The sequence below is a fragment of the Eschrichtius robustus genome, chromosome 7 (assembly GCF_028021215.1).
Source record: "Eschrichtius robustus isolate mEscRob2 chromosome 7, mEscRob2.pri, whole genome shotgun sequence".
In the NCBI taxonomy this organism is placed as follows: Eukaryota; Metazoa; Chordata; class Mammalia; order Artiodactyla; family Eschrichtiidae; genus Eschrichtius; species Eschrichtius robustus.
Window position 1 is genome coordinate 16365094 of NC_090830.1, and position 13968 is coordinate 16379061.

At 40.2% G+C, this 13968-nt stretch overlaps 1 protein-coding gene across 1 annotated transcript in view; it reads left to right on the plus strand.

Moving 5' to 3' along the window:
* The window catches only part of LOC137767147 (formin-2-like), a 336850-nt gene that overhangs the window by 300330 nt on the left and 22552 nt on the right, over window positions 1–13968 (plus strand). The window contains exon 24 of the mRNA XM_068547882.1: window positions 6355–6504. Coding sequence (XP_068403983.1) covers window positions 6355–6504 — 150 coding nt within the window. The remainder of the gene's footprint in view (window positions 1–6354; window positions 6505–13968) is intronic.

Here is a 13968-nt window from a genome sequence, read left to right on the forward strand (position 1 = left end):
AGAACCTACACTATCCAGCCTACAAGAGAGTCACTTTGTGGCAAAGGACACACACAGATTGAAAGTGAGGGGACAGAAAAAGATAATTCATGCAAATGGAAACGACAAGAAAGCAGGGATAGCAATATTTGTATCAGACAAAATAGACATTCAAACAAAGGCCATTAAAAAAAAAGAAGGGCATTAAATAATGATAACAGGATCAATACAAGAAGCTGTTACTCTCTAACATATATGCACTCAACATAGAAGCACCTAAATATAAACAACAAATACTAACAGACATAAGGGAAGAAATTGACAATGATACAATAATAATAGGAGACTTTAACACCCCACTGACATCAATGAACAGATCATCCAGACAGAAAATCAATGAGGCAATAGAGGTCCTAAATGATATAATATACCAGCTGTACTTAATTTACATCTGCAGAACTCTACATCCAAAAAAAAAAAAACACAAAAAAACAAAAACAGAATACACATTCTTTTCAAGCACACAGGGAACATTCTCTATAATAGACCACGTTCTAGGTCACAAAACAAGCCTCAACAAACTTAAGAGGATAGAAATTATTTCAAGCATCTCTTCTGACTACTATTGTATGAAGCTAGAAATCAACCACAGAAAGAGAAATAGAAAAGGAATGAACACATGGAGACTAAAAAGCATGCTACAAAAAACAATAGGTCAATGATGAAATCAAAGAAGAATTCAGAAAATACCTGGATACAAACAAAAATGAAAACACAACCTTGCAAAATCTATGGGATGCAGCAAAAGCAGTTATAAGAGGCAGTTTCATAGCAATACAGGCCTTCTTCAAGAAGAATAAAAACCTTAAGTAAACAACCTATCCTACCACTTAAAAGAGTTAGGAAAAAAAAAAAAAAAGAACAAAGAAAGCCCAAAGTCAGCAGAAGGAAGGAAATGATACAGATCAGAGAGGAAATAAATAAAATAGAGATCAAAAATAGAAAAAAAATCAGTAAAACCAAGAGCTGGTTTTTTGAAAAGATAAACAAAATCAACAAACCTCTACCCAGGCTCACCAAGAAGAAAAGAGAGATAACCCAAATAAACATAATAAATGAAAGGGGAGAAATAGCAATACCAAAGATACAAAAATCATAAGAGAATACTATGAATAATTATGTGCCAACAAATCAGACAACATAAATGAAATGGACAGGTTTCTAGAAATATACAGTTTGCCAAGACTGAGTCAAGAAGAAAGAGATAATTTGAACAGACCGATCACTAGAAATGAAATAGAATCTGTAATTTTAAAAAACTCCCTGCAAACAAAAGTCCAGGTCCAGGCAGCTTCAATGGGGAATTCTACCAAACATATAAAAAAGAACTAATACTTATCCTCAGACTATTCCAGAAAATTGAAGAGGAGGAAACAAATTCATTCTTTGAGGCCACCATGATCCTGACACCAAAACCAGACTAAGACACTACAAAAAAAGAAAATTACAGGCCAATATCTTTGATGAATATAGATGCAAAAAGCCTCAATGAAATATTAGGAAACCAAATCCAACAATACATAAGAAGGATTATACACCATGATCAAATTGGATTCGTTCCAGGGTCGCAAGGATGGTTCAGCATTCACAAATCAATCAATGTGATAACCACGTTAACGAAATGAAAGTCAAAAACCACATGATCATCTCAATAGATGCAGAAAAGGCATTTGACAAAATTCAACATCCATTCATGATAAAAACTCTCACCAAAGTGAGTATAGAAGGAACAAATCTCAACATAGTAAAAGCCATTTACAACAGACCCACAACCAACATGATACTCAATGGTGAAAAGCTGAAAGCTGTCCTGCTAAAATTCCGGAAAAAAAAAAGGATACTCACTCTCACAACTTCTATTTAACATAGTACCGGAAGACCTAGCCCCAGCAATCAGACAAGAAAAAGAAGTGAAATGTATCCAAATTGGAAGGGAAGAGGTAAAACTGTCACTATTTGCAGATGACATGATATTCTATATAGAGAACCCAGAGAACCCTAAAGTCTCCACTCAGAAACTATTAGAACTGATAAATGAATTCAGCAAGGTAGCAGAATATAAGATTAATATACAGAAATCTGTTGTATTTCTTTACACTAATATTGAAATATCAGAAAGATAAAGTAAAAAAAAAATCCCATTTAAAATCATGTCAAAATAAATAAAACACATAGGAGTAAACTTAACCAAGGAAGTGAAAGACTTATACTCTAAAACCTATTGATAAAGGAAATTGAAGATGATTCAAAGAAATGGAAAGATACCCCATTCTCTTGAATTGGACGAAATAATATTGTTAAAATGGCCATACTGCCCAAGGCAATCTATAGATTTAATGCGGTCTCTATCAAAACACCCATGACATTTTCACAGAACTAGAATAAATAATCCTATAAATTATATGGTAACACAAAAGGCCCCAAATTGCCAAAGCAATCCTGAGGAAAAAGAACAAAGCTGAAAGCATAACCCTTCCAGAATTAGGAATCAGCATAGTATGGCACAAAAACAGACATCTAGACAAAAGGAACAGAATAGAGAGCCCAGAAATAATCTCACACTCTTACGGTCAATTAATCTACAATTAGGATGCAAGAATATACAGTACAGGGACTTCCCTGGTGGTGCAGTGGATAAGACTCCATGCTCCCAATGCAGGGGGCCTAGGTTTGATCCCTGGTCTGGGAACTAGATCCCACATGCATGCCGCAACTGAGAGTTTGCATGCCACAACTAAAGACCCCACATGATGCAATTAAGGAGCTGGCAAACTGCAACTAAGGAGCCCTGGAGCTGCAACTAAGACTCCACACAACCAAATAAATAAAAATAAATAAATATTTATTTTTAAAAAAAGAATATACAGTAGAGAAAAGACAGTCTCTTCAGCTAGTGGTATTGGGAATGCTTGACAGCTACATGTAAATCAATGAAATTAGAACACTCCCTCACACCATATACAAAAATAAACTCAAAATTATATAAAGACCAAAATATAAGACATGACACCATAAAACTCCTAGAAGAGAACATAGGCAAAACATTCTTAGACATATATCATAGCAACATTTTCTTAGATCAGTCTTCCAAGGCAAAAGAAGTAAAAGCAAAAATAAACAAGTAAGACCTAATCAAACTTAAAAGCTTTTGCACAGCAAAGGAAACCATCAACAAAATGAAAAGGCAGCCTACAGAATGGGAGAAAATATCTGCAAACAGTGCAACCAACAAGGGGTTAACATGCAAAATATACAAATAGCTCACATAACTCAGTATTGAAAAAACAAACAACTCAATCAAAAAATGGGCAGAAGACCTAAATAGACAATTCTCCAAAGAAGACATACAGATGACCAAGAGGCACATGAAAAATGCTCAATATCGCTAATTATTAGAGAAATGCAAATGAAAACTACAATGAGGAATCACCTCACACCTGTCAGAATGGCCATGATTAAGAAGTCTACAAATCATAAATGCTAGAGAGGATGTGGAGAAAAGGGAACCCTTCTACACTGTTGGTGGGAATGTGAATTGTGCAGCTTCTATGGAAAACATTATGGTGGGTCCTTAAAAAACTAAAAATAGAGTTACTATATGATCCAGCAATCCTACTCCTGGGTATATATCTGGAAAAGAGAAAAACTCTAATTCGAAAAGATACATGCACCCCAATGTTCATAGAAGTGCTATTTACAGTAGCCAAGACATAGAAACAACCGAAGTGTCCATCAACAGATGACTGGCTTAAGAAGATGTGATGTGTGTATATGTGTGTGTGTGTATACACACACACACATATAATGGAATATCACTCAGTCATAAAAAAAGAATGAAGTATTGCCATTTGCAGCAACATGGGTGGACCTAGAAAATATTATACTTAGTGAAATCAGTCAGACAGAGATAGGCAAATACTATATGATATTACTTATATGTGGGATCTAAAAAATAATACAGATGAGCTTATTTACAAAACAGAAACAGACTCAAAGACATAGAAAAGAAACTTATGGTTACCAAAGCAGGGGATAGAGGGAGGGATAAATTAGGAGTATGGGATTAACAGATACAAACTACTATACATAAAATAGGTTAGCAACAAGACCTATAAGTTCCCAGTATAGCACTGGGAACTATATTCAATATTTTACAATAATCTATAATGGAAAAGAATCTGAAAAAAATAACTGAATCACTATGATGTAAGCCTGAAACTAGCACAATACTATACTTCAACTATACTTCAATTAAATATATATACACACACACACACACACACACACACACGTGTGTGTGTCTTGGGGCCAGCGGGCAGCACCACAGTGGGGTGACCACCCTTACCCGTCATCCCTACTCATCGACACAGTTTCTCTTACTTTACTCAGAAGGCAGTTTGCAGTAGCTCCTGCCAAGAGAGTTCCTCTCACTTTCAGTGTTAAGCATATTGTGTCTGGGTAAGATGTTATTAGGAGAAGGTGAGTGGAGGCCATACTTGAACTCTATATTATCTTTTCAACTTTTCTGTAAATCTGAAGTTAATACAAAGTAAGGCCATGAAATAGGTGATCATTACCTCAGCTGTCTCCTATAATTGAGAGTTTCATAAAGGGAAAATGGTAATAATACATTTAATTCAGTTTGCATCGGTTTGACCTAAAGGAGTAAAAGAAAAACTCTGTTAATAATTTCTCATTTTTAAGTTCAAGTAAACAGGACAGTAATGGTTCCATTATTTTAGGACATGAGAATGAAAATTGCTAAAAGATGTAGGTTTAGATCAGAGACTCTTGGGAGAAAGTAGTGAAGGTGGCCTATGAAGCCAGATTTCAAAACAAGTGAGGACACAGGAGCATTGAATTATAAAGCAACTGTATATAAATAATGGTGTCTTTCAGTGAGTCTGCATGGATGAGAGAATATTTATAGATGCAGAAACCTTCATATGCTCTTAGGATCAGAAGGAAAACCTAGTAATAAGAGATTTTGGATGCTGGAAATAGGAGACAGTGGATTTGATACTTTCCTGAAGGAAGTAGGGGTAGGTAGATGAAAGACCATGCAGGTGAGGAACTTGGCTGTGATTTAGAGATGGTAAACAAAATGTACAGTGATCATCATGCACTCATCACCCAGCAGTTCCTGACTTGGTTTCATCTACACCCCTGCCCACTTGCCCCCTCCCATATTGTTTGTGAAGCAAATCCTCAGCAGGTATAATTTCATCCATATATATTGTAGTATGTATCACTAAAAAATCCCCTTTAAAAAATAACCAGCACCAGTTTCACCCCTAAAAATAATAATAATCCCTAATGTCACCAAATACCCAGTCTCTGTTCGAAAGTCCAATTAGTTCATATATGTAAGAAATGATTTCATTTTCTTGCAGTTTGTTTGAAGCAATATATAAAGAAATTCAAACCATTATAATCAGACAATATCTCTTAAGTCTTTATAGTAGACTTTTTTTCCCTTGACATTTATGTATTGAAGAATCTAGATCATTTGTCCTTGACTTAGTCAGTTCTGGCTGTTATAAGAAAATACCATAGACTGGGTGGCTTAAACAGTGAACATTTACTTCTCACAGTTCTGGAGGCTGGGAGGTCCAAGTCAAGGTGCAGCATAAATCTACCACTTACTAGTTGTATGTTCTTTGTCAAATAACCCTTTGAAACCCTTCTGAGTGTCTTGTAGTTGTAATATGAAGCAGCCTCGATGGCACCTTCTGGATATGGGCACTGCCACCCACTGTCACAATGCTGGCCGCCCTGCTGGTACCCACTCTTTGGTGCTGCCATGATCTCCAGTGGGAGCCTTTGTCAGCATCTCCCGGGGCTGTTGCTTTTTTTTTCCCACCAGCAATGTAGGAAGCCCATGGTATAGAAGCAGTATAATACACATATAGATACATATTAGTCTGGGGACAAAGAGCTGATATTTCATTTGTTTAGAGTCTAGAAGGAAAGTATAGACCCACCATTTCCCTTATGTCCCAACTTGATTACAGGTTCATTTCTGAAATAGGTTGGACACATAGTGATTAATTTTCAAAATGGTTGGACCAGGGATAGTTACCAGTATATGGAGGACTATTGTCAGCTGCTAGCATCTGTGTCCAAAAACCCTAACATGAAACCTTAAGAGAACTACTGTTGGTGCCTGAGGAGTTGAGTCCTCTCGGTAATAATAACTGCATGAATGAAATCAGAATTTGGATGGGGAAAGAATATCCCATATTGGAAAGTAATCATAGCTTTAATACTTGTGTGTGTGTGTTTGTGTGTGTGTGTGTGTACGTGCTTTGACAGCTTTTTGGAGACTACAGCCTATTTCTTCATGAGACCAAAAATTGGAGAGAAGGAGGTGTCCCCAAATGTTTTCTTCAGTATCTGGCATGAATTCAGCTCCGACTTTAAAGACTTTTGGAAGAAAGAAAACAAACTTATTCTACAAGAGAGGTAGGTGTTTTTCATTTACACAGTGGCATTTTGAAACTGGTGTTTTCTCGGGTGTGGCCAATTAGGGCTTGCCAACTTTTATAGCCTGAGTGAAAAATTAGGTCCTAACCCTGGGTGTCCAGTCTGAGAGGGTGCTGAGATCGGACAGTATTTGCAGCCTGAGTGAGAAAAGTCAGCACAATGTCTGTGATGCTACAAAGGACAGCCAGGGTGATGGTTTGCCAGGACCACCTTCTGGTAAAACAGCTTCTGTGATGAGGAGGCCACACAGAAGCAAACAAGGTAAGAACAGGAGTGAAAGACCCCTGCCGAGATGACAAACCCACTCACTTCAAAAGACCATAAGGTAAGATGAATCAGTTTGGTTTTATTTTCGCTCAATTCATTAGATACTGTCAAAATTTCACCATTCGTATCAAAATTTCTCCCAGGTGTCACCAAGAAACTGATGATCAATATTTTTTAAAAGATTTTTCAAGAATCTTATCAGATCACATCGCGTTTCCTTAAGTAAATTCTTTCAGGAATGAAGGGAAGTTTCTCTTCTTAAGTACATGAAATAGAGTCTCTGTCACTTGATTATGAAGGTCACAGAGGTGTCCTGTTACCAAATCAGGAAGCAGGCTGGCCCACGCACTGCAGCATCCCCAAGTAGCTGGGTCTGGAGGGAGAAGGAAAAGGAAACCAAACCCTAATCCTGAACCAATTACTGCGCTTTCCAACATCCTGGCCCTAACAAGGACTTTGCTTTAGAAAACTTCCCTCCTAAGGGACTTTATCCATCAGAGCACAAAATTCCACAGTTTTTGGCTTATCATCTTCATTTTGGTCTTGCTTACATACAAAACCACGCTCGCCTGCCTACTCTTCATCTGTAAGTAGATTCTCATCCATCCTTAAATCAGGTGAAGTTAATTGCGGACACGTCCTGAGCGTGTGGACTGTGCCTGGCTTGTGCTCACTCACAGAATTATCTACCTAGAACCCAGGCTCCATCAGAGAAGGAAGTCTGCTTCAGCGAACAACGGACGCAAAAAGAGAGCCGTCTGAGCGGAAGGAAAACACTGAGCTTATTCTACCTCAAAACACATCACCAGGAGTTAACATAAAAGATGAGATGTTAGTCAGAAGTCCATGCGGGTGAGACAGGAGGGAGAATCGTGTAAACACGGACACATTTGGACCACCGTTCACTTCTTTCAGACTTAGCTGTATGTTTCCAGGTTTTCACCCAGCAAGGCTTGCTCAGTTTGGACAACGGTGAGGAGGAAACTGGTTTTAACGTCAGCATGTCACAGATAACCTCCCTTCCTGACTCCCGCTACTCCCCACGTGCCTCCTTCAGCTCTGATCTAAGCCTGGGCCCCTAGGAAGGGCCTGGGGCTCGGTCACACTCGGGAACAAAACGGAAAGATCAGTGTTTCACTTTGCAAGGGAGCTGAGACGATCCTGACGAGAGTGGACATGGTGGGATATAGGCATGGACAGGGCAGGAGTGAGGAGACCATGGTTGGGGGGCAGCTGCCCTGAGGGCACATGGTGAGCAAGTGAATTGCAGCAGAGGCCGCAGGCCCTGTGGAGGTGGCTCTGGAGGTCCTGGCGTGAGATGGCAGGGGGACTCTCGTCTGAGCTCCCATTACTGCGTGGCCTGTAGGGAAGCTGCTGAGAGGCCCCCGTGGAGGTGATGTCGGGAAGGACCAGCCATTTGCAGCCTGTGCTCTCTGAGATAGAGTTGTGTTTCCAGGTAACGCTACGGTTAACAGTCCACTATTTATGATAGTCTATGCATTGGCCATGTCCACTGAATATCTCGTAAAATCAACCCAATCCTTTTTTTATACTTCATCCTTTGCTTAAAAAATACGATGGGCTTTTTGAGTCACCCTTGGTGACTTCACTTTCAACTTGGCAGTGCTGTGAACTGGCATGTGACAGGTGCTCTCCACTGCACACTTCTCATTTTCCTGAATCATTTGCTTTTAATGAAAGGCTAAGGAAGAACATGTGGCAGGTGAGAGAGCTTCTTTGCCCTCTGACTCCCAAACTATATTACGTTTCTTGGCAAAGAGACTGGTTTGAAAAGTAAGACTGTTGGTCTGAATTGTTTGTAGCAAAATTTTGTCCCTTTCCTTAGTGGAAAACCAGCCACACAATTTCCAGGAAACAGTGTGCAATAAAAACGGCGGGCCCCTTATTCAAAAAGTATTAACAATTTCAAGACAGCAAACGGTTAAACCAAGTGCAGAGCCCTGAGAGGGGGCCCTGTGTGCTGCACAAACGCCCACCCTTGAAGGCGGCATTGCCCTGGTGTAAGCTTGCTGGCACGTGCTGTTTGGTTAGGTGAAAGGGTGTTTCAGGAATGCTCTGGTGCCCCCAGATGTGTACAGGACATGGGGTGCAGCCAGTGGAGGGGTTAAACCCCTGACACACCGATGTCAGTGTGAGCAAGGCTTCAAGTGACATGTGCTTCAGGTGGGATGCTCTCCCCAACCTGAGCGTTCCCTCCTCTTCTCCTGTGATATATACTGGCTGCATATTTTCATAGTCCTGTGCTGCTCTTACTTTATACCATGACTGTTTCCATGTTTGCATTTGTCTTTGTTTCCCGGACATGGTGTTTTGTGTCTTCTTTTTCAGTGTCGCTCTCAGGGCCTCTAGGCCGCAGTGCCCCCTTTTGGTGTTTCCATACATATTTGCTGATTTGACTTGTTACATTGTATTTGACGCAGACACGGAAATAAGAACTTAGCCTAGTAGAGTAATGAATGTGTTTTCTTAGGTAATTTAAGTTTGCCACTGGAGGTAATAAAAACCCCACTCCAAACACTGGAAGCAAAAAGGGAGACTTTGTTTAGACGGTCAAACCACAGAAGAGCAGGATGGAAGGTGCCTGTGGATGCCCGAGTACGGAAATCCTAACCAACCACAGCTGTGCAGGGCGGGGTGGGGGGGCTGTTAGTCAGGTGTGTCTGTACCTGCCGCCCTCCACCTGTCTTTTAAATGCCCTCTCCTCCTCCTCTCCTCCCTCTCCTCCTCTCTTTCTCTCTCTCATCCTCACTCTCTCACCCTCTCTCACCTTCTAACGCCCTCCCTCCCACCTGCTCTGTGCTCCAGCCTAACTTCCAGGCCAGGCTGTTTCTTTATGGGTGGACCCCTGGCCATCAGTCCAGCCATGGCTCACGTTCTCCCAACCCAGGAGGAGAAGGCATTCTCCACCCTGTAGAAGAATCCCAGGGAGGAACTCCAGAGGAGTCGTGTTCATCTTTGGATCAGCCACAGTGACCAAAGGCATGGATACCGTGGTTGGTTCAGCAGTTCACAGACCCAGTCCAGCAGCCAGAGGGGAGTGCTGCCATGGTCGACAGTCTCCTTCTCAGCACTGTCACTGGAGTTAGGGAGAGCAGTTGCCCAAAGAAAGTAAATAATAACCTACTAGCCCTAATTTATTAAGATTTTAAAGATAACCTGTGTAATTAGCAGAATGTCTTAGCATGGTAGAAATAACCCAAAAGATGGTTTAATGGTGTGGTTGAAAATTTCTTTTCTGATCAAGTTTTCCTTGCTCATATTTGGAATGTATACATTGAATAATATGTTTAAGGTTGTAAATACTCTATAAAATGTCCTCATCCCATTCCTTCTAATTGGAGTTTGAGTACGGAGTGGTAGTAACGTATTTTCTGGCTTTTCCTAATGACTCGCATGAGTTAGTAGATGTATTTCTTGAAATGGTGAACTTCTAGTCTATGGTGAAAAGGTCTGCTGTCCTTCTCATTGATGTGGTGTGGAAAACATGAGCATTTGAGTTAGCTCTCCCTTTTGCCCACTTGAGTCCTAGGCAGGCATGCTTTCTTTTTTTTTTTAAAGATTTTTTTGATATGGACCATTTTTAAATTCTTTATTGAATTTGTTACAATATTGCTTCTGTTTTGTGTTTTGGTTTTTTGGCCGTGAGGCATGTGGGAAGCTTAGTTCCTCCACCAGGGATGGAACACACAACCCCTGCATTGGAAGGTGAAGTCTTAACCACTGGACTGCCAAGGAAGTCCCAAGGCATGGTTTCAAAGTCAGCAAAATGGAGACAGTAATACCTGTTCTGCAGTGAGACTTTGTAACTAAATGAGGTTATATATTAGAGTATAGTGTAACACAGTGTCTCCAAGCTAGATGCTCAGTGGCTGTTTCTCCATGATTTAATATAAATGACGTCCTGATCATGACAACCCACAAGGTCATGTGACATTCTGGTAAGGCATGTTAAGAACACATCTGTATGAGCCCTGAACCAAGATGGTGGAGTAGAAGGACGTGCTCTCACTCCCTCTTGTGAGAACACCATAATCACAACCAGCTGCTGGACAATCAGCAACAGGAAGACACTGGAACTCATGAAAAAAGACACCCCGCATCCAAAGATAAAGGAGAAGCCACAATGAGACAGTAGGAGGGGCACAATCACAGTAAAATCAAATCCCATAACTGCTGGGTGGGGACTCAGAGACTGGAGAACACTTATACCACAGAAGTCCACCCACTGGAGTAAAGGTTCTGAGCCCCACATCAGGCTTTGCAACCTGGGAGTCCGGCAACGGGAGGAGGAATTCCTAGAGAACCAGACTTTGAAGGCTAGTGGGATTTGATTGCAGGACTTAGACAGGACTGGGGGAAAGAGAGACTCCACCCTTTGGGGGCACACACAAAGTAGTGTGCGCATCGAGACCCAGGGGAAGGAGCAGTGACCCCAGGGAACACTGAACCAGACCTACCTGCTGGTGTTGGAGGGTCTCCTGCAGAGGCGGGGGGTGGATGTGTCTCACCGTGGGGACAAAGACACTGGCAACAGAAGTTCTGGGAAGTACTCCTTGGTGTCAGCCCTCCCAGAGTCTGCCATTAGCCCCACCAAAGAGCCCAGGTAGGCTTCAGTGTTGGGTTGCCTCAGGCCAAACAACCAACAGGGAGGGAACCCAGCCCCACCCATCAGCAGTCAAGCAGATTAAAGTTTTACTGAGCTCTGCCCATCAGAGCAACAGTCAGCTCTACCCTCCAGCAGTCCCTCCCATCAGGAAACTTGCACAAGCCTCTTAGATAGCCTCATCCACCAGAGGGCAGACAGCAGAAGCAAGAAGAACTACAATCCTGCAGCCCGTGGAACAAAAACCACATTCACAGAAAGATAGACAAGATGAAAAGGCACAGTGCTATGTACCAGATGAAGGAAGAAGATAAAACCCCAGAAAAACAACTAAATGAAGTGGAGATAGGCAACCTTCCAGAAAAAGAATTCAGAATAATGATAGTGAAGATGATCCAGGATCTCAGAAAAAGAATAGAGGCAAAGATCGAGAAGATGCAAGAAATGTTTAACAAAGACCTAGAAGAATTAAAGAACAAACAAACAGAGATGAACAATACAATAACTGAAATGAAAACTACACTAGAAGGAATCAATAGCAGAATAACTGAGGCAGAAGAACGGATAAGTGACCTGGAAGAGAGAATGGTGGAATTCACTGCTGCAGAAAAGAATAAAGAAAAAAGAATGAAAAGAAATGAAGACAGCCTAAGAGACCTCTGGGACAACATTAAACACAACAACATTCACATTATAGGGGCCCCAGAAGGAGAAGAGAGAGAAAAAGGACCCAAGAAAATATTTGAAGAGATTATAGTTGAAAACTTATTGAAAAGAAAAATTATTGAAAGCAGCAAGGGAAAAATGACAAATAATATACAAGGGAACTCCCATAAGGTTAACAGCTGATTTCTCAGCAGAAACTCTACAAGCCAGAAGGGAGTGGCATGATATACTTAAAGTGATGAAAGGGAAGAACCTACAACCAAGATTACTCTACACGGCAAGGATCTCATTCGGGTTTGATGGAGAAATCAAAAGCTTTACAGACAAGCAAAAGTTAAGAGAATTCAGCACCACCAAACCAGCTCTACAACAAATGCTAAAGGAACTTCTCTAAGTGGGAAACACAAGAGAAGAAAAGGACGTACAAAAACAAACCCCAAAAAATTAAGAAAATGGTCATGGGAACATACATATTGATAATTACCTTAAACGTGAATGGATTAAATGCTCCAGCCAAAAGACACAGGCTCGCTGAATGGATACAAAAACAAGACCCATATATATGCTGTCTACAAGAGACCCACTTCAGACCTAGGGACACATACAGACTGAAAGTGAGGGGATGGAAAAAGATATTCCATGCAAATGGAAATGAAAAGAAAGCTGGAGTAGCAATACTCATATCAGATAAAATAGACTTTAAAATAAAGAATGTTACAAGAGACAAGGAAGGACACTACATAATGATCAAGGGATCAATCCAAGAAGAAGATATAACAATTATAAATATATATGCACCCAACATAGGAGCACTTCAATACATAAGGTAACTGCTAACAGCTATAAAAGAGGAAATTGACAGTAACACAATAATAGTGGGAGACTTTAACACCTCATTTACACCAATCGACAGATCATCCAAAATGAAAATAAAAAAGGAAACAGAAGCTTTAAATGACACAATAGACCAGATAGATTTAATTGATATTTACAGGACATTCCATCCAAAAACAGCAGATTACACGTTCTTCTCAAGTGTGCATGGAACATTCTCCAGGATAGATCACATCTTGGGTCACAAATCAAGCCTCAGTAAATTTAAGAAAATTGAAATCATATGAAGCATCTTTTCTGACCACAACGCTATGAGGTTAGAAATGAATTTCAGGGAAAAAAACGTAAAAAACACAAACACATGGAGGATAAACAGTACGTTACTAACTAATCAAGAGATCACTGAAGAAATCAAAGAGGAAGTCAAAAGATACCTAGAGACAAATGACAATGAAAACACGATGTTACAAAACCTATGGGATGTGGCAAAAGCAGTTCTGAGAGGGAAGTTTATAGCTATACAAGCCTACCTCAAGAAACAAGAAAAATCTCCAATAAACCATCTAACCTTACAGCTAAAGGAACTAGAGAAAGAAGAACAAACAAAACCCAAAGTTAGCAGAAGGAAGGAAATCATAAAGATCAGAGCAGAAATAAATGAAATAGAAACAAAGAAAACAATAGCAAAGATCAATAAAACTAAAAGCTAGTTCTTTGAAAAGATAAACAAAATTGATAAACCATTAGCCTGACTCATCAAGAAACAGAGGGAGAGGACTCAAATCAATAAAATTAGAAATGAAAAAGGGGAAGTTACAACAGACACCGCAGAAATACAAAGCATCCTAAGAGACTACTACAAGCAACTTTATGCCAATAAAATGGACAACCTGGAAGAAATGGACAGATTCTTAGAAAGGGATAACCTTCCAAGACTGAACCAGGAAGAAATAGAAAATATGAACAGAACAATCACAAGCAATGCAATTGAAACTGTGATTAAAAATCTTCCAGAAAACAAAAGTCCAGGACCAGATGGCTTCACCGGTGAA